This window comes from Haliotis asinina, chromosome 10 (assembly GCF_037392515.1).
Source record: "Haliotis asinina isolate JCU_RB_2024 chromosome 10, JCU_Hal_asi_v2, whole genome shotgun sequence".
Classification (NCBI taxonomy): domain Eukaryota; kingdom Metazoa; phylum Mollusca; class Gastropoda; order Lepetellida; family Haliotidae; genus Haliotis; species Haliotis asinina.
The window spans coordinates 59643870-59665386 of NC_090289.1; the positions used below are offsets into that span (position 1 = coordinate 59643870).

The 21517-nt window shown below is 42.1% G+C and overlaps 1 protein-coding gene across 1 annotated transcript in view; it reads left to right on the forward strand.

The window, feature by feature from the left end:
* The first annotated feature begins 12068 nt into the window (after nucleotides 1–12068).
* Nucleotides 12069–21517, forward strand: part of LOC137298358 (ribulose-phosphate 3-epimerase-like) — a 33011-nt gene continuing 23562 nt past the window's right edge. The window contains exons 1-4 of the mRNA XM_067830578.1: nucleotides 12069–12662; nucleotides 16286–16393; nucleotides 16932–17066; nucleotides 17508–17594. Of these exons, the coding sequence (XP_067686679.1) occupies nucleotides 12420–12662; nucleotides 16286–16393; nucleotides 16932–17066; nucleotides 17508–17594 (573 nt within the window). The 5' untranslated portion in view covers nucleotides 12069–12419. The remainder of the gene's footprint in view (nucleotides 12663–16285; nucleotides 16394–16931; nucleotides 17067–17507; nucleotides 17595–21517) is intronic.

Sequence of the window (21517 nt, forward strand, 5' to 3'; positions counted from 1 at the left end):
GTCTATCAACTTTCCTATCGCTTCTAGGGTTAAAGGTTCCTTGATGTTACTCTGAGTTTCTGTCCTGGGTTCAGACGTGTGACCAACAACCCCTACTCATTCATAATTCTCAGGTTTTCTTGCCCGACTACCTCCTATGGCTTCATACTCACCAGCATAGGACATTGCGTCATCAAGCATGATAGGATGTGAGAAGGACACGTTTCCTCATATTGAAACTGGTGAAAACATTCGAAAACTGATCTTTCAGATGTGGTTCTAAGGATGTATAAGAAGCCTCAGGATAAGCAAGCAAACCTAAACGTCGGAGCTCGTACCCAAATTCAGTTATGGATTCATCCTTTCCTTGCTTCATGTTTCTAAATTCTGATCTGAAGGCTAAATTTCTAACCCTAGGATTAAACCTTTGACCTAAAGCATTCTTGACTGCATTGTAATCATTCAGCTGTCCAATTGTAAGATTGCTTAACAACGTTTGAGCAGTACCCCTTTGGTCTGGTCAAAATGAACTATGAAGTCCTGCCAATCACAGGATGTACCGTCAAAACAATCTGGACGCACAAAACAATCTGTTTGAGTTTGGTGTCACTAGGATCACTAACATAGGTACGATTTAAGGTATCATCCTCTGTTAAGTCTTCAGGAAAATGAGCAGTTCTTAACAGAAACCTGTTCCCTACACAAGAACCATCATTAACATGTCTCGAAAATTGAACTGATGGGTTTTCGGTTCCTGTATGATTCAAGTTCAACTCGCAAATTCCCTATCTGTCAACACCCTATCTACAGCTCTATGGGCACGCATGGGGTGAAATGGAACTGAGTGGTCAGTTCGCAAATCATCTGCAGATGTCCAGGATTTTGAGTGAAGAGAGAAAAGGGGTAAATGTCAAGAAGATGGACTGACCTCTTGAGTGAGTGAGTTAATAGTTATCGTCACATCGGCAATATCGCAGCCATATCGTGACGAGAGCAATGAAAAATACATGATACATATGAAGAATGTTTGAAACAATCTAAAATCTGTTAACGAAGAACAGCAAAACCACTAGTATATCACAGACATTCATTTAAAAACTAGTAATGATATCTAAAACAGTTTAATTACTGAGAACAATACAAAATAAAAACGGGCTATAGATTGCCAACAACTGAAGGTAGATCACCATACTGGGTACCATGGGGACTTACAGTACAGTTGTTTCCTGCATGATCCCCAGCTGGATTTACACCGTCCCTTCAGCCGTTAGCAATTTCGTCATATCTAGCCACACATTAAAATTACACGTATGCTACAAGTAAAACAGTGGAAAGCTTTAATTTACTTCAGATGTTATGGGACTTAAGTACCCTCTCAGGAGGACAATAATTTTACAGTACTTTAACCCCCCTTGAGGATACTGCCACTAACGATCTCAGATACTAATTGAAACTTCCATTCGTAAAATATTTATCTATTTACAACTCAGATAACAAATCTAACTCTTTTAAAAAAGCAATAATTAAATGAGAACTATTATCAATAAAAAGATCCTTCAAAGTTTGTGATGAAAAATATTTATCCCTTGTGATGGAATATTCTACACAGTCAAGCAAGACATGCCTGACTGTGATTCGTTCATCACAAGGGAGACAAAATGGAGGATCCTCACCTTTCAATAGATGCCGATGTGTATACCTGGTGTGGCCAATACGGCATCGTGGTATGATGACCTCCTCAAATCTGGACTGACAACCCAAGTAGGTATAACCAATATAGGCTTTTATTTCATGTAATTTATTGATACCTACTTGAGTGTCCCACTTCTTCTGCATTATATCACGAATATATGATCTGATAACAGCTTTGTAATCAGAGTAGGGAATAAGAAGTGGTGTCACAGATTCATTGAGTGCTTCCTTCGCAGCAAGATCAGCCATTGTGTTCCCACTAATACCAACATGGCTGGGTAACCAACAAAAGACGATGTCGTACTGGCCAGTAGCAAGATCATTATATTGTTCAACAATTTCTATCAAAAGTGGATGTTTACATGATACGTTTTTAATAGCCTGAAGGCATGAAAGAGAGTCTGAGTAGATTATATACTGTTGATGGTTAGAGTGTCTCTGAATATACTGAAGAGCCGTTAATATGGCGTTTGTTTCAGCTGTGAAAATTGAACTGCTATCGGGTAATCTAGAAGATATTGTTTTGGATCCAATGACAGTGACACAAGCTACTGCACCACCATCCTTGGACCCATCTGTAAATAAGGATTTGTAATTGCAATATTTATTTTTGATTTGATTATATTCCTGTTTATATTGTAATTCATTAGTTTCCGATTTTTTAAAATTTAGTCAGTGTAAGGTCCACTTTTGGCCTCACCAACTGCCAAGGAGGAGAGGAAATCAAACGGGAGGGAGCTATGTTGTCTAGCACTATGCCAGCAGCAGAAAGGAAAGGTTTCACTCTTAGTCCAAGAGGCGGAGCAAGGGAAGACTTCACGTTATACAAATCCTCATACAGAGGTCTAAAGACACAGTTAAATGCAGGGTTTGACTCGTTGGAATATAATTTTGTTATGTGCTGTAAAGATAATTTTATACGGCGTTGTTCAAGAGATGGCTCATCAGCCTCGACATATAGACTGTCAACAGGTGTAGTTCTGAAAGACCCAAGACAAAGTCTTAGACCTTGGTGGTGGACAGAATCTAAAAGTTTTAGGTTACTTTTGCAGGCTCCACCATATACTATGGAGCCATAATCAAGCTTCGTACGGACAAGTGATCTGTATAGGTGTAGGAGGGTAGTCTGATCACCTCCCCACTTTGAATTAGACACAACTTTCAATAAATCAAGTGCCTTCAGGCATTCAGTTTTTAGGGATTTGATATGCGGAAGAAAAGTTAAATGTGAGTCGAAAATCAGACCTAAGAACCTGGCCTCCTTGACTACTTTGATGGGAGTGCCATTTAAGAACAGTTCTGGGTCTTTATGTGGTTTGTATTTACGACAAAAATGTATGCAACTAGTTTTTGATTTTGAAAATTTAAAGCCGTTTTCAAAACACCATTTATCTATTTTGTTCAAACATAACTGCAGTTGGCGTTCAATGGTATGCATATTTTTCCCACGACAAGAAATATTAAAATCATCCACAAAAAGTGATCCATCAATTGAATCATTTAAAACCTTGGATAAACTGTTTATTTTAATGCTAAATAATGTGACAGACAAAATACTACCTTGCGGGACACCCTGATCCTGATTGTAATGATCAGACAGGGTTGAACCCACTCTAACTTGAAATTGCCTGTCATTTAAAAAGTTGGAAATAAATTGCGGCAAACGGCCACGTAATCCAAAGTTATGTAAATCTTTCAAAATCCCATGTTTCCATGTCGTGTCATACGCTTTTTCTAAATCAAAAAAGATAGACACTGCATGTTGCCTATTAATTATGGCATTCTTAGCAAAAGATTCCAAACGCACTAGATGATCGATGGTACTTCTGTTTTTACGGAAACCACATTGTATATCTGTTATGAGGTTATTGGTTTCCAAGTACCAAACAAGTCGATTATTTATCATGCGTTCCATGGTCTTGCAAACGCAGCTAGTTAGTGAAATGGGCCTATAATTCGAAGGATCAGAATGATCACGTCCAGGCTTGGGGATCGGAACAACTATAGCATCGTGCCATGACGAAGGGAAGGTTCCAGTTGTCCAAATGTCATCAAAAATATGTAAGAGTGTCTCCAAACATGATTCAGGTAAGTGTTTCAGGAGTTGATAATGGATGTTATCAGCTCCAGAAGCAGAGTCGTGGGCCTGATCAAGAGCAGTATGAAGCTCATGTATCGAAAATGTTTCATTGTAGTCTTCCCCATTATCTGAATTGAAATTAATAGCTTTCTTTTCTTGCTGTGTTTGATATTTTTGGAATTCCGGTAGATAATTAGATGAGGAAGAATGTTTGGCTAACGTCTCTCCAAGCTTATTTGCAATATCTGAATTAGTGGTTAATAACTGTTTCCCATCTTTTAGATGGTGAATGCTAGATTTAGAGCCCCTACCTTTGATTTTCTGGATCATGTTCCACACCTTTGATATCGGCGTACGCGCATTGATTTTTGATACATAGTTTCGCCAAGATTGTCGTTTACTTTGCTGGAAAGTACGCCGTGCTTTAGCTTTGATAATTTTAAATTTATCTAAGTTGTGGACCATAGGATGGTGACGGAAATAATGTTCAGCTTTCTTCCGTGCCTTCCTAGCCTGTTTGCAATCATCTGTAAACCATGGTTTTCGAACTGGAGAGGACTTTGGGATACATTCATCAGCAATTTTATTTAATTTATCTGAAAAGCATTTTATGGCATCAGGAATATCATTAAAAAGTTCAGGTTTGAGTTTGTCAGTGCAGAGAACTTCATATAATGGCCAGTTGGCCTTTTTAAAATTCCATCTTGATGATGGAGGAACATCGGATGGCGTCACAGGCTTTAGTATTGTCGGGAAATGGTCACTTCCACAGAGGTCAACATGGACTGACCATTCAAATTCACTCAATAGGTTAGAATCAGTAATAGATAAATCAAGAGATGAATATGTTCCTGTGCCAGGGTGTAAATACGTATTTGAACCATCATTATAAATGCATAGATCATTATTTGTAATGAAATCCTCCAGTAATTTACCTTTCGTGTTGGTATTACTACTGCCCCAGAGAGGATTGTGCCCATTTAAATCACCCATGATTATACAGGGTTTAGGGAGTCCATCATACAGAGCCTGAAGATCAGCTTGCTGAACAGATGATGAAGGGGAAATGTACAAAGAGCAAAGGGTGACTGCAACATGCAAAGTAAGCCTTACTGCAACAACCTGGAGATTTGTTTTAAGTAGAACAGGGCTGTGAATTACATCATTCCGAACGAGGATTGAAGATCCTCCAATGGCTTTATCACCCGGAGGAGAAAAACAATGATATGCACTATATTGACGTACTTCAAAGTGATCTGTCTGCTTGAGATATGTCTCTTGTAAGCAGAATGCTGATGGTGTAAAATCTTGAACTAAAAGATGTAAATCATTCAAATTTGTCCTGAGTCCTCTGCAGTTCCACTGTACTACGGGTGACGAAGTTATCTCTTCGGGGGATTAACAGGAGAACGACCCCTCGCTCTTCTCGAGGGTGACAAGCTATGTGTCCGCAAATGGCTGCTTTCAGACACATCCATGTCCTCGAGTGATCCAAACTTATTGAACAGTTGGACCTGATTATTTGACCCTTTTGGGGATCTTCCACTAGGGTTCTGTTTTGCAGATTCAGCTTTAGATTTCGATTTAGTTTTTGTAATTTGTTTCACATTTGTGGCAGATTTGGACAATTGAGTTGAGTGTGATAATGACTGTACCTGAGTTAAAGATGAATCCTTATCACAAGACGCCTGGGACTGAATGATTGTTTGACTTGAAGGAATGGTTTGTGAACAAGAGCTTTGTTGAGAAGGCCTCGCTTGAACTGCTGTAGATATCAAAGTAGGTGCAGACGTCTTTGTCCATGTGTAATCAGTCTGGCAAGCAATTGTTTGAAGAGATGTATGGTTTGTCTTTGGGTCTGAAAGTCGTGTAGACACAGTGGTGGCATACGTAGATCCTGGCTGTTCTTGAGCTAGAACAATCTTCCGTGCTTCCAGAAAACTTACATTACGGTCATGCTTTATTCGAGAGATTCGTGATTGAAATTTCCATGTAGGATATTCCTTTGACGAGGACGGATGGCTACCGGAGCAGTTGACACACGAAGGAGGATTTGTACATGACTTGCCATCCTGGCATGTTCCACCACATCGATGACAAGCGGCTGGATTACGACATGACTTAGATCCGTGGCCAAACTTCTGACAGCTGTAACATCTCAGAGGATTCGGAATGAAAGCATCTACCCTTAAGTTACAGTATCCAGCCTTAAGTGATTCAGGACGAGCCGGAAGACCAAATGTAAACAAATATGTGTTTGTCTTGACCGTTTCATTTTCTTTCTTCATTGTAAAACGTTTCACGTCAATGACATTTTGTGATTTTAGTTCTGAGACAATTTCAGCTTCAGTCATGTCCGAGAGACACTGTATTGCATCCCGAACAATCCCCTTGCTGCTGTTCAAAGTCCTGTGAGGAGAAACTTGGACGGGAACATTCGCTAAAGATTTGGTGGAAAGGAGAATCTGTGACTGAATGTGTTTCCTGCACTCAATCAAAAGACAGCCAGAACGTAACATTTTAACTTCTTTAACTTCCCCAGCTAAACCTTCGATACCCTTTGCAATGGCAAATGGATTCAGCTTTAGAGGATTGCCATCAGTGGAAGACATGACTAGAAATCTAGACCAGTGATCAGAGTTCATTTTGTGTGTTGAAGGATCGTCATCTTCGGAAGAGAGTGAATCTTCTGGTTCATGAGTACGTTTTTTGTAAGGGGGTGCCATGTTAATAGTAGTTATGTTTCATCCATCTGACTCCCCACCCACCACGGAGTGTCAACAAGGACGATGCCTTACATCTGTGGATCTCCAACAGATGGCACCAAGGATACCAGGTGGATATACTCAAGTAGAAACATATCTAAAAAAGATATATCCTACTAGATTGGCCCATGAGCCACCGCCTTCTGGCATAGGACTCTAGTCAATGTAATTCTATGACACGATAGAACATACAAAGTCAAAATGGTCAAAATTGTTCTAACCCTTTTCCAGTCATCTTAAATAATATCCATGCACAGGGCACGGCGTGACCAGCCGATTGATAGAATCGGGCCGATTCTACCACCCGTCTAGGTGAAGTAAGGGCCGAAGTGGTGTGTTGGGCAACAGGAACACGGTTCAGGCTCCTTCTGCCCTCCACCACCAGACTACCGTCCTCCACCGACACGGGACGCAATCCACGGCAAACAGGTTGCCCAATTTGGTCGCTCCTTGCGACCAGCAATGGGGTGCTATGGACCTATTTGACCCGGGTCCACACGGGGTTTCGAACGGCTCTTTGCGTTACCCAGCACCCAACACGAGGAGGTGGCCGTTCACGGGTGCCACTGACCTCTTGAACCAACACCAGACTAAGACAAGGCCAGTAACTCTTCTGGATGTAAAACATCCATATAAAACAGATATCAGACACAACAATTGAATTCCTGCCAGCAACAAGACACCTGATCCTGGTCCCGGCACCAAATCTGTAATAGGCTTTTCTGCCCAGTGACAGCTGAAGTTGGCTATTCTCTGGTTTTTGACCTTGCGTTGCGTATTATTTTACGCAGTGATGATAACTTAGCCAACTTCAAGTAGGCTCTATAAATCAGGCCTTATTGTTGGTAAAACATAACAAATAGACAAAGGAAAATCGATGATTTATTTACAACAAAATTCCTAAACCTATCCTTACCCAGCAACCTAACCTAATCTATACCTTACCTAACCACCTAACCTAAGCTACATCTAACAACCTAAGCTGACCCCAAATCCTACCAAGACATGGCTCTGATTTCAAAGCATATGCCAAAAACAAATAAACATATTCATTTCCTGTGGTAAACTAAGAAAATAAACTTATCTACTTGGTCTGGATTACCAGGACTCAAACAACTAAACTAAATGTCCTCACCTCTGGCGGACCAGTGGACTAAAGACAAGGACTGCTATGAGGCTACTCCTTTTATAGGATTAGAGACAGGCAGTGCATGGGCTGCACAGGTAAAACAGACCACACTTACCTGCCAGATGTGTGGTGGCTATGCATATATACAGTATGGTTCAAAATTATTGAGAATAGCAAAAGCATTTCATATTATTAAACGAGAACAAATCAGATAAAATTGAATGTATTGTGAAAGTGAACTGACCTTTTCATGTTGTGTAGGTAACAATTTAATATTTTATCAAGTCTCCTTGAGCTTCACGGCACAGTCTAAGGCGGGTAGGCATACTTCCTATCAGAGAGGTTAGTGTCTCGTGGGTTATGCTGTCCCAGTATCGGACCACTTCTCTCTTCATGTCTTCAATTTTTGTGAACCCCTTTTGATTCACACATTCCTTCATCATCCCCCAAATGTTCTCAATGGGATTTAAGTCAGGACTATATGCAGGAAATGGTAATTCAGTCACATTTTTCTCCTGAATCCACTGCTTGGCATGTTTTGCGGTGTGTTTAGGATCATTATCTTGCTGCAAAATCCACTCATTTCCATAAAACACATGTGCACTTGGAAGGAGAAAATTATCTAATATGTTAGTGTAGCGTTGACTTGTCAGATTTCCCTCAAACACACACAGCGGGGTCGTTCCTAATAAGGATATCCCTCCCCATACATGAAACTTTGGGCTGTATTTAGGTCGTCGATACAACGGTGCTGACGCAGACTTTGTCCATATTTTCACATTATTGGGATATACCCATATTGAGCTTTCATCAGTAAAAATCACATTTTCCCAGTCAAAGTTTTCATGTGCCAAACACCACTCAACACGCCTGTTTTTATGTTCTTGTTTCATGAGAGGAGAAGGAATTCCAGTCTTTTTCTCCCATCCAAGATCACTCAAATTTCTTCTAACTGTAGATTTTGATACAACTGTTGATCCCCTTTCTATCATTTCATACCTGATGTTGGAGATACTTGCCCTTTGCTTTTTAGACGCTAAAATTCCCAGCCGGACGCGATCTGAGAAGTCCAATTTTCTGGGTCTCCCTGCTCCTTTCTGGTGCCCAAAATCCTTTCCCTCTTTAAAATTCTTCCTAATCCTATACACAGTAGAAAGAGGAGTTCCTGTTCTCTCTGCCAATGTATTTACATCATCAATTCCTTGATTACACAACTCAAAAATCAACCTTCTTCTATCTTCAGCAGACATTGTTGACAGTGCTGAGGAAAATGACGTCTGCTCCAAATTCAGGGGAGGTAACTCTAATTGTACTATACTCAGTAGGCCAAGATGAGTTACCTCCCTTATACCATTACTTAGTTTTAAGTATCAGTGAATCAGTTGAGGTGTTAGGATAGCTCAAAGTAAGAAGAAAAATTCTCAATAATTATGAACCAGACTATATATATATATATATATATCAGTGTTAAACTTAATCTGTACGTAATGTAAATGTATAAATGTATAATGTGTAAATGAACGAATGTATAATATGTGGATGTAAGAATGAAGCAGGGTTTTACCAATAAATATATTTTAAGTGTTTCCCATTGATCAACAATTCCAAAACGTAATTATTTGCATTGTTGTTGCTGCCATTCGATTAGTCTGCACAGTGTGTATATATGTTTCATTTATTTGTGCAGATGTAGCTGTATTGCTCGTGCAGCTGTAGTGTCTTTAAGTCAGCAGACCCAGGTCCACATACTTGGTGGGTTCAGTGTATTTTATGCATTATGTAATGATTACTTGATAATCAATGTTTGATATTAGTTTGTTTCTCCATGTGATATGATGTGTACATAGGTATTTGTGTTCTAAGTATGAATTAAAGTATACTAGTATATGGAATCTGCTATTAATTAAGTGTTGTGTATGAAATGGCTCAGCAACGATTATATTCTGTAAATGGTTATACATAAACACAGATTATATTAATGACTGATATTATCTATCCTCATATACTTACGTTGTATCTAAAGGATGTTTTAATTGTTTCAGGGTTTTTTCTACATGATTATAAATAAAGGCCATATTGTGAACACCACCGTGTCTGTTCACATATTGAGACAGTTCCGGTTTCACAAATATCAGGCACAGTGATTGTTTTTCACGTGTAAAGCATCAGTACATCATGTGACTATAAACGACCCAAATGAATCTCACAATTTCATCCACGATCTTTGTAAGTACTGTGCATGAAAATTGGACGTCTCAACGCTGCCGATCGAAATCAGGCAATTGGACGAGCTGGCGAGTCAAAGAGTGAGGTGGCAAGGATCTTCAGCGTTCATCCCAGCACAATAACCCGACTGTGGGGTCGATTTCGTCAAACAAATTAGACAAATAGCCGTCCAAGATCTGGAAGACCTAGAGTCACCATACCTGCCCAAGATCGGTACAAGCGGGAAACCCACCTACGTGACCGCTATCGTACCACCAGGGACACGGCACAAGAAGAGTTTGGAGGACGAAGAGTGTCCGTTCAAACAATCAGGAACTGTCTCCGAGAAGTAGGAATGTGTGTCAAACATCCAAAAGTTGCCCCCTCCTTGACACGACTACATCGACGTCGACGAGTGAGATGGTGTAACACTTTGCTGCCATGGAACCTGGCAAACTGGAGGCGCATATGGTTTTACGATGAATCCCATTATCTCCTCAGGCGACATGATGGTAGAGACCGTGTCTACAGACGACGTCATGAACGTTTTGCTCCTGACTGCATCAGACAGGTGGACAGATTGGGCAGTGAGAGTGTTATGATGTGGGGAGATATTCTCATACACCCGCAGATCGGAACTTGTTCTTGTCCAAGGCAATCTGACGGCCAATAGATACATCGACCAGATTCTCCGTCCGCACGTCCTTCACCTTGTTGACCGTCAACGGCAGCTTTTCCAACAGGACAACGCCAGGCCCCACGTAGCACGTGCCACCGTGGACTACCTTGCTAATAACAACATCAGTACCCTCCCCTGGCCCCCCAGATCCCCGGATCTAAACCCATTTGAACACCTTTGGGGTCGGATCGATAGACGGTTATGTCGGCGTCGTAATCAGTCACAGAATTTTCAACAGTTGTTCCACATGCTGCAGGAGGAATAGAGAAGGATTCCACATCAAAATATCCAACGACTGATTCGATCTGTACCCAGGAGGTGTCTGGCAGTGGTAGCTGCTGGAGGTGGTCATACGAGGTACTGACTTCAACACCACCTGGTGGACAGCAGTGATCACTGTGATGATTGCTATTCTCATGAAATATGGACAAGACAGCAATGCATTGGTAGACAAATTTTCATTCAAGTATCTTTGTTTTCCACTGATCTACACGTCCTTGCATATCACCAAATTTGTTTGAAACGAAAAGGTCCCTGTTTTAAAAGATCTGACAAATTAACCTTAAAGGGGATTTAACATAAAGGACCTGTCGTGCCCTCTTGAAAACATGAAACAATGAAATAAATCCAGGACTCGATGGTTTCACTACATAATTTTTCTCGGTCTGTGGAAAGATTTAAGAGATAGTCTTCTTAATTCCCTAAACTGTGGTTATAAAAGTGGAAAGTTATCAACTTCGCCAAAACAGGGATTGTTAACATGCGTACCTATCCAAGTAATAAATCTAAGACATTTTTGAAAAAAAAAATGGCGCCCTATCTAATTACGAAATAGATCTACCTCATACCAAGTTCGCGTCGCAGAAATTTCTAACAAAGGTTTGAAAGATATTATTATTTTTATTATTGCTAATTGCCATAAAAGGCGACTGTGCTTGTCGTAAGAGGCGACTAACGGGATCGGATGGTCAGGCTCGCTGTTCTTGGTTGACACGTCATCGGTTCCCAATTGAGCGGATCGATGCTCATGTTGTTGATCACTGGATTGTCTGGTCCAGACTCGATTATTTACAGGCCGCCGCCATATAGCTGGAATATTGCGGAGAGCTGCGAAAAGCTAAACTCACTCACTCACTCACTTATTGTTGCTGAAATGGTATACCGTAACGATATACTCTGGATATAGGTTTAGATTATTATGATACTATACATAATGATTTGCACTTTATAAACGTTTGAAGTGTTATGACAGTATACATATATCTGTTTTGTGCAAACACAACTGAATCAACTTCTTTGAGTGGCAAATAAACGTTCAAGCAAAACAATGGGTAAATTTTGCTTTTAAAGCTTGCATAATCATAAGCCCGTTCGTCTGTGATTTCACAACAAATACTTTTATTGGCAAGCAGGAGCATGCGTCTATGTGCTACTTATGCGTCACCCAGTGCTGAAGTGCTGTGTCACCATTACAGTGGAGCATGGAAACTCAGACTTTCAGACAGCAGACTTATAACCTCTACGCACACTCCGGGGCCGAAAGACAAAAGTTCGGGCACGAGGAATGCCTGAGACACTGCTAGCTGTGATATGCTAAGTCATTATGAGAAGCGTGCACCTCATTGTCGCAGTTGTAGAATATCTTGCAAAACGGTATGGAAATCGAACTGAAAAAAACTTGTGTTTAACATTCTGAATGGGCGCGTTTGTTTAGAAAAGAATGAAAGTTCGCCCACGGGGTATGCAAAGGCTTGTGACAGTTATGTTTTGCTGGGACATCACTGCGCCACAGCGTGGAACAGCACTCATCAAATTGTTTTGTCCGCTAATCAAATGAAAAGCAATAAGGTCTAGTTGATTTAACTCAACCTTGACCTCAGTTGAACCAAGATGGCGCTCTCCAATGGATGTGCGTGTAGGATCGGGCCCTCTATATTGAATGCCGATCTCTCGGACCTAGCCACTGAATGTCAGCGGTTTATGAACTGTGGATCTGACTATATGCATCTTGATGTGATGGACGGACATTTTGTGCCCAATCTGACATTCGGCCATCCTGTGGTTGAATGTTTGAGACCGAAGCTGCCTGGAGTTTTCTTTGAGATGCATATGATGGTCTCGGAACCTGAAAAGGTTTACTTCTATTATTTCACAACTTATTTAACGCGGACAACTAGCAGTTGTAATCGGAATGTGTAGATAAAGTATTCACTTATTGATACACGGCATGACAAAGCTTATCTTCGGCTTGAACAGTAATTTACGCCTCGTATTGTAGGAGTTGCCTCCCTTAGACCACGGAAGCCTCTCGCACTTAAAATTGCTAATCACATTTACGTTTACACATTACTTTAAAGCTTTTGTTCAGTAAGTACAGCTTACTAGCAGCGAGTAGATTGGTAATTCATCATTCTATGGATTTAGATCAGACAGTCGTTTCCATAACCAAAGCCACGGCGAATGCTGTAGACAGTACCCAAATTATATGCAAGCTAATATACTGCCAGGTCGGCAAGTGTCAACAGACACTGAGACAGGCTGTGCATCCATATTTGACTGAAACCTTGAGTAGGTTGTATACATGACAAACTGACATTAACAAACTTCTCACAAACCTAAAATGTCAAACCAAAGGTGGCTACATGACTTTATTGTATGTTGCCTTGTTGTTAGTTTGCTTTGTGATGAAGCCAGAAAAGAACAAACATAATACCAATTATGGAAAAATCTCATGCTGTCATATATGTGACGGATAACTATATAGTGGAATCATGTTGTGGATGACCACATTGTGGATGACCACATTGTGGTTGATCACACTGTGGATGATCACACTGTGGTTGATCGCACTGTGGTTGATCGCACTGTGGTTGATCGCACTGTGGATGATCACACTGTGGTTGATCGCACTGTGGTTGATCGCACTGTGGATGATCACACTGTGGATGATCACATGGTGGTTCATCACATGGTGGTTCATCACACTGTGGATGATCACACTGTGGATGATCACACTGTGGATGATCACATTGTGGTTGATCACACGGTGGTTGATCACACTGTGGATGATCACACTGTGGTTGATCACATTGTGGTTGGTCACGTGGTAGTTCATCATGTTGTGGCTGATCAGATGCTAGCATATAACACACAGCTAAATACAAGGCTGAGCACATGGCTAGTGTGTGATGGAGCGTGTTGTGGCGTAACAAATATGTGGCAGATCACATTGTTACAACACCTTGCTAAACACATTGTGGCTGATCATGTAGAAGTTGATAATGTGATGACTTATGTACATGGCTTATCACAAAGGTTTTTCCATGGCAAAACATGTGGCTGATATGTGGTGGTGCATGTTGTGGTGGTGCATGTTGTGGCTGATATGTGGCGGTGCATGTTGTGGCTGATATGTGGTGGTGCATGTTGTGGCTTAAACATATCTGAACATGTGGCTGATCATCTGGTGGAGCATGGTGTGGCTGATCATCTGGAGGAGCATGTTGTGCTTAACATATAGCTAAATATGTTGCTTATCTTGTGGCAGAGCATGTAGTGGCTGATCATCTGGCCGAGCATGTTGTGCTTGACACATAGCTGAATACGTGGCTGATCATGTGGCAGAGCATGTAGTGGCTGATCATCTGATGGAGCATGTTGTGGCTTATCATGTGACGGAGCATGTTCTGGCGGATCATCTGGCTGAGCATGTTCTGGCTATTCATCTGGCCGAACATGTTCTGGCTGATCATCTGGCCGAGCATGTTGTAGCTTATCATCTGGCGGAGCATGTTGTGGTTAACACATAGCTAAATACGTGGCTGATCTTCTTGCTTACCAAGTGGCTGATCATCTGACAGAGCATGTTGTGACTGATCATCTGGCAGAGCATGTAGTGGCTAATCATCTGGCAGAGCATGTAGTGGCTAATCATCTGGCAGAGCATGTAGTGGCTAATCATTTGGCGGAGCATGTTGTGCTTAACACATAGCTAAATACATTGCTGATCATCTGGCGGAACATGTGGCTGATCATGTGACGGAGCATCTTGTGACTGCTCATTTGGCAGAGCATGTTGTGGCGGAGCATTTTGTGCTTAACACATAGCTGAATACGTGGCTGATCATGTGGCAGAGCATGCTGGGACTGATCATATAGTGTTTGAGCTATGTGGCTGATGATGTGTTAGAGGATGTTCTGGCTAGTCACATGGTAGCTGATCAGGGTTTAAGAGTTGTCTGATCACATTGTGAGTTAAAGGGTTTTATCTGATCACATTGTGAGTTAAAGTATTGTTTCTGATCACATTGTGGGTTAAAGGGTTGTATATGATCACATTGCGGGTTAAAGGGTTGTATCTGGTCACATTGTGGGTTAAAGTGTTGTGTCTAAAGTGTTGTGTCTGATCACATTGTGCTTAACACATAGCAAAACGTATTTGTGGAGGTCACATGATGACTAGTCATGCTTTGTAATCTGAGTTACATATGTCATTTACACATGCATATGACTGTTGCCTCCTTACATGCACAAACCCAAATAAAAACAAAACAAGAAAATCCCAATTATTCTTCAGACTTAAGTGGAAGAAAGAGAATAATATTGTACAATTAAGGTCCAAGTCAGTCTTGCTCATTATAGCTGGAAGGATCATGTTTTGCTGGTTGTATTTAACTCTGGATGAGACAGGCAATTTCTGATGCAGGCAGATGTATGGTTTGCTGAGCAGGAAGCATGTCAAGTGTGTTGACAGACTCCGGAACATGATGATATCACTACAGTGTTGAGTGTTGAGATCTGTCTACACCCAATAATTGTGCAGGTCAGGGCTTTGGTACACATGTCTATATTACTGAGGCATTATTTTTTAGGAGAATGAAACTGAGAGGGAGATGCTCTTCTTTCACAATGTGTTGTGTGTTGCAGTGGGTGGTTGCTGTTGGACAATGTTGGTGGTGAGACACTCTTCTTCCACAGTGTGTTGTGTGCTGCAGTGGGTGGTGTCTGTGGGCCAGTGCTGGTGGCAAGATGCTCTTCTTCCACAATGTGTTGTGTGTTGCAGTGGGTGGTGTCTGTTAGCCAGTGCTGGTGGTGAGATGTTCTTCTTATACAATGTGTTGTGAGTTGCAGTGGGTGGTGAGTGTGGTCCAATGCTGGTGGTAAGTTACTGTTCTTCTATTATGCATTGTGTGTCGTAGTGGGTCATGTGTGTGGGCCAGTGCTGGTGATGAAATGCTTTTCTTCCATATTGTGTTGTTGTGTGTTGCAGTAAGTGGTGTCTGTTGGCCAATGCTGGTGGTGAGATACTCTTCGTGTATATTGTGTTGTTGTGTGTAGCAGTGGGTGGTGTCTGTTGGCCAATGCTGGTGGTGAGATACTCTTCGTCTATATTGTGTTGTTGTGTGTAGCAGTGGGTGGTGTCTGTGGGCCAGTGCTGGTGGTGAGACACTCTTCTTATACAATGTGTTGTATGTTGCAATGGGTGGTGTCTGTGGGCCATTGCTGGTGATGAGACACTCTTCTTCCACAGTGTGATGTGTGTTGCAGTGAGTGGTGTCTGTTGGCCAGTGCTGGTGGTGAGACACTCTTCTTCCATATTGTGTTGTTGTGGGTCTCAGTAGGTGGTGTCTGTGAGCCAGTGTCGTGATGAGACACTCTTCTTCCACAGTGTGTTGTGTGTTGCAGTAGGTGGTGTCTGTTGGCCAATGCTGGTGATAAGATGCTCTTCTTCTATACTGTAGTGTTGTGTGTTGCAGTGGGTGAAGTCTATGGCTGATGCTGGAGCAGACATGTACACCTTTCACTTGGAAGCAGCTGAGGATCCTGGACGATGTATCAGGATGATTAAGGAGGCAGGAATGAAGGTCATGTGTCATGTCTCGTAAATAAGTTGGCCAAAATATAACTTTACTTACTTATTATAGTGCTTGGAAATGCATTCCTTCATTGTTTTTATGTTTCGTGTATATCTTCTCTGACACTTTGTGATCAGTGGGTATTAAGAATTATTTTGATACAGTTTTACTTTAGATTATGATAAGGAAAATTTGTCTACTGCTGACCTGCACAGGGGATCATCACCCTGTATCTGTTATCCAATATCCATAATATGTATATTTACCTCTTACTGTTCTCGTTACAGCCCTAGTTGTGTTCTCCTCACACTTTGAATGTACCAAGACTTCAACTTAGAGCATGAAAATTTGATCTATCAATGTATTTTTGAAAATCAAACAGGAAGTCATTGCTTTTTGCATGACTCTAGGCCTATGTTTTCTGCATTTGTCAATATTAGGAGTCTATGGTGACTGTAGATAGATAGTGGTGAGGTCAGACATTTGTTAACCCTACAACTGTTGGTAATAACTGTCTTCTGCAGTGGTATCTGTGTGTGTTAAACAGGTGGGTCTTGCCATTAACCCCCCAACCAGTGTAGACGGTGTGCTGCCATATCTGGACATGGTAGATCTTGTGCTCGTCATGACAGTTAACCCTGGCTTTGGGGGACAGAAGTTTATGGGTGAATGTTTATCAAAGGTAAACATTCACTTTGAATTTGCTAATTTTATATCAAATGAAGTATGTTTGAGAACTGATGGTTACAGATCTGCATAAGTCAGTGCTTCCCAAGTGTCATTCATTGAATAATTTGCAAATGATTCAATGATATATGTCTCACCACTGAACATGGATTAAGAGTTAAAATCACCATGGTCACTGTTTTGTAGGTCCTGGAAGACCTGCCCAGGATTATGTTACATATGTGATGTCTGAGACAATTTTCTGTGTGTCCTTCCATTATTATGGTGGAAAATATCTGTGTGGCATAAAACAAGATTCATTCAGTCCCAGCTTGTATGTTATGTTATACAGTCATTTAACTGGAATATTGCTGAGTGCAGCATAACACTAAAACTTACACACTGTATTGAGAGTGTAAGTTGAAGCGACAGGGATTTACATGTTTGTTGTTACCAGGTGCAGTTCTTGCGTGAAAAGTCACGGAGTTTGGACATCGAGGTAGATGGCGGAGTGGGTCCCAGCACTGTCCAGCAGTGTGCCGAGGTCAGTATCCTGTTGACCATTAATCAGTGACTTTGCTGGATATCTTAGCTTAATGAAGCTTCTGGGAAGACTATTGGCTGTGCTAGTCAAGAGGCTACAGTTAGTGCAAGAGATGTTCGACAAGTCAAGTACGAAACATCTCCTGTGTTTCTGATGTTTCCTGATGACTGACACATTTAGCATATTTTAAACTTATCATATTTCTACTTATCCTGACTCATGCTTAATTGCTTATCTCCTCTTCCTGACGAAGGTAATGGAACACCTGAAATCCCTTAAAGTTCACTTCTAAAAGAAATTCACACTCACCCATGTATTACCTCCCTTGCTCATGCATATGTTCAGCTGACTGACATGACACCCGATTAGGGTGGCTGGAGGGACCTTGGGTCCCGTACACGGCGGTAAATCGTTCATTCTTTTGGTTTTTCTAACTAAATTTGTGCTGTATGCGTTTTTTTGGCTTATATATATTTGTTATTATTGTACAAATTTGTGAATATTGTGGCTATTTCTAACACATATTTCATCAACTGAGACTGAGCTCAACTGAGCTGGTGAAGACACCAGCCAACGGACATTGGCAACTAGATCGACATCGACGACAGCTCCAATGCCTCAGAACACATCTCATCTACAACAGACATCGCAGATGTCGACTTCAACCTCAGGCTTTGTAGACAACTTTTCAACACAGTCGTCAATGCACGCTCCAAATGCATTCAACACAGGCGTCTTCATGCAGATGATGAACCTTATAGAACGAAGATTGGAAGAGGAAAGACGACTGCACTCATCAACGATGTCGACTGCAAAACAACAAAAGCATTCATCTAGATCTGCACACATGTCTGAGGATGAAGAGGAGGTGCATGCAGGCACGCACTAGAGAAGATCCAGGTCCCGGTCATCAGATGGCAAGACAGAGAAGGACAAACCCACGCCGAGTGAGTGCACTTGCACAAGTTGTTATACTTGGGGTGAGTGCACTCGTGGATGGACTCATCAGCAGAGAAGGTCTCCTTCAGTCTTCCCTGTTCATAGAAGACGTTGTATGCAGTCATCCTCCCCTGCGGACTTAGACTCACACAGTTGGGGTCGTCAGCGATCTATAAATTCGTCCTACTCTAGGAAGAATGAAGCTATACATCATCATGATTTGTCACCGGAGGAAGCCTTATTTTCGGACTCAGAAGTCACATCATAGATCACAGATGGTTTAAACCTGGTTTCCCCATCTAAGGATACCAAGGAGTTCAACACGTACAAGATGAAGAATGACGACATTGATACGTTAACATTCCCACCAATAGCTCCTGTATCTACGATTCTTGAGATTCCTACAGCATTCAAGACTGCAACCAAGTTTCAACAGAAACATGTGCCGCCTTTTAATGCATGTCGTTTCCCTCTTCATCGCATGGAGCCATTCATCAGAGTGCCTGATGTCGACGAAGGTTATAAAGTCATCAAATCGGCTCGCAGCAGATTTTAAGGTGGAAGACGCAATTTGACACTGCCAAGAGGCGAACCTTCTTCGGATTACCTCGATCTAGAGCCATCAACGAGACTCTCATCGCAAAGTTTAGCAACCCGGTAAATGAGGAAGAAAGGATGATCCTGTCGGCTCTTGTTACACAGAGGAAGGATCAGCAGATGTCCGAACATCTAGCTTCTACCACTGCAGGGATTAATATACTTCAGAGACAGGGGCTTCTGTCCGCTGCTTCATGGAGTGAAAACTTCACAAAGCCTTTGTATCAAGTCCCATGGTCTGCACCTACGGTATTCGACAGAAGGATTGAAGAGGTAGCAAGATCGGTTACTCAAGATTCAAGGGAAGTTATGATGATGAAATCCATCGAGACTTCTGTCCTTAAGCAGACAAGTCAGTGTTACACTAGCAAGTCCAAGTTTTCCAGGGCTCAAAGAGTGAGTGACAAGAAATTCCACGATCAATGGGAGAAATCGTCTTCTTCCCTTTGTTGCCCCTATGGAGGAAATAAACGATCTCAGACATCAGGAAGATCGTCTAGGGGCAGTACAGGGAATAAACGCTGAAGATCAGTTTCGGAATGACTGGAATCTTCCACCCCCAGCCGTTCCTGTACAACCGTCTCAAGTGGATGGACGTCTTCAATGCTATTGGGAAAATTGGGGAATCCTCAATGACAACTATGTCATGAATATTCTACGAGATGGCTACAAGATTCTGCTGGAGGATACACCACTGCTCTCAAAACTACCTACTCCCATCATCTACGCAGACAATCAACTAGACAAGCTGACTGATGCTATATCAACACTATTGCAGAAGGGAGCAGTAGAAGTAATACAGCCACAGAGTCTAACGCCCAACTCCCCAGTTTTCTTAGTACTGAAGAAGAATTCCAGAGAGAAATTCGGTCTCATTTACAACATGAAGGATGCATACCTGCATATCCCTATAAATCGAGAATCCAGGAAGTAGTATAGGGAATAGGGGTTCTGGACCACTTTCAAGAAATGTCTCTACAAAGCCTTATTTAGTAAATAAGGCTTTGGTTGGGTCATTAGCTCTTGCTACTATTACCCCTACTACAAAAAAGTTGGCGGTAATTACTATGCCTACTTTGTGTTGGTAGGAGGTAACACTGTGCCGTACGGTACGATCAATAATTCTTCTCTTACAAACCCCCTACCCGGCCCATCCCTCAAGTAGTACAAGTTAGGTTCGTCGGCTTTCATATCCACTTTATCTATGTTGTAAGTTTTGACTGACCATATAGGATCGGTGGCTCGCTTACGGCTATCGCCCTCGTGTTCCCCCGGCTGGTATAGATACCTCACTAGGGCCCTATCTGGTATCTGTTTCTCCTTCCCACGCAATGGAGCGGCCGACTCTGCAACTATTGATTTTAGTTTGATAGCGTCTGCCGGTTTCTTACCGGTGAGACGGGTGACTTCATGGTTGATTGCCGACACCACCTTGGGTAACCTAGTGACCCATTCAGTCGATCGTTTTCCAGGGGTGGCCATCTCCCTAGCATACTGATATCCGAACAAGCGCTCAGCCAAAGTCCTATTAAATCTCTCAACTATGGCTTGGCTGCGATGGGCTCCGGCCGTGCCACGCCTGACCTTTGTATCGTGTTTGGCTAGCAGTTGTGACACGGCACCCATGAACTCCCGTCCGGGGTCAACTTGCAGCTCTGTTGGCCACGTCAGCGGGCTGCGTTTGTATATGCGTTCGAATCCTCTGGCTACCTGGGCCGAATCTTTCGTGGTCAAGGGTTCGGCTTCCTTGTAACGACTGGCTACGTCCACTACGGTTAAGGCATACTTGTACCTCTTGTCGTGGGGTAGGAACAGTAGGTCTGCCTGGTGAACGCTATTAGGTATGTTAATACCGAACCTCCTTCTAGGCACGTAGCGTGGTGCCGGCAAATAGATCTGCCACAGGGCTTGTTTTTCAAGCCACGCTTTGGCTTCCTCCGGGGGTACTCGCGCTATTTTAGCTAGCTTATCTACTGCGCTAGCTCCTTTCCAGTACCCACGCGGGCAGTAGTAAATAGCCTCAATTTTTTTCATGTCCATACGCGTATGTGTTTATCCCATCAATAGCTATCCAACATTTCGTGTCCATAGGCGACAGGGACGTCTTGTTTATAGTCAGTCCGTATATCTTATGTCCATCACTTCTAAGTGTGTTCATTTTATGCCTAAAGGTACGGGTCTTGAACAGGGCTTCCTTGAATCTGGCGTGTTTGATGTGTTGTTTCACCACATACTTCTTAACCCCCTTAGCCTTCCGGATCTCACTATTGTCGGCTTTCAGTATGGAGTACATCTTAGGTCTCAAACCTATGTACTCGGCTATGGGCGTGCCAGCACACTCGTCCTTCATCTTACCTAGGACCTTTTTATTTACCGTACTGTGTATG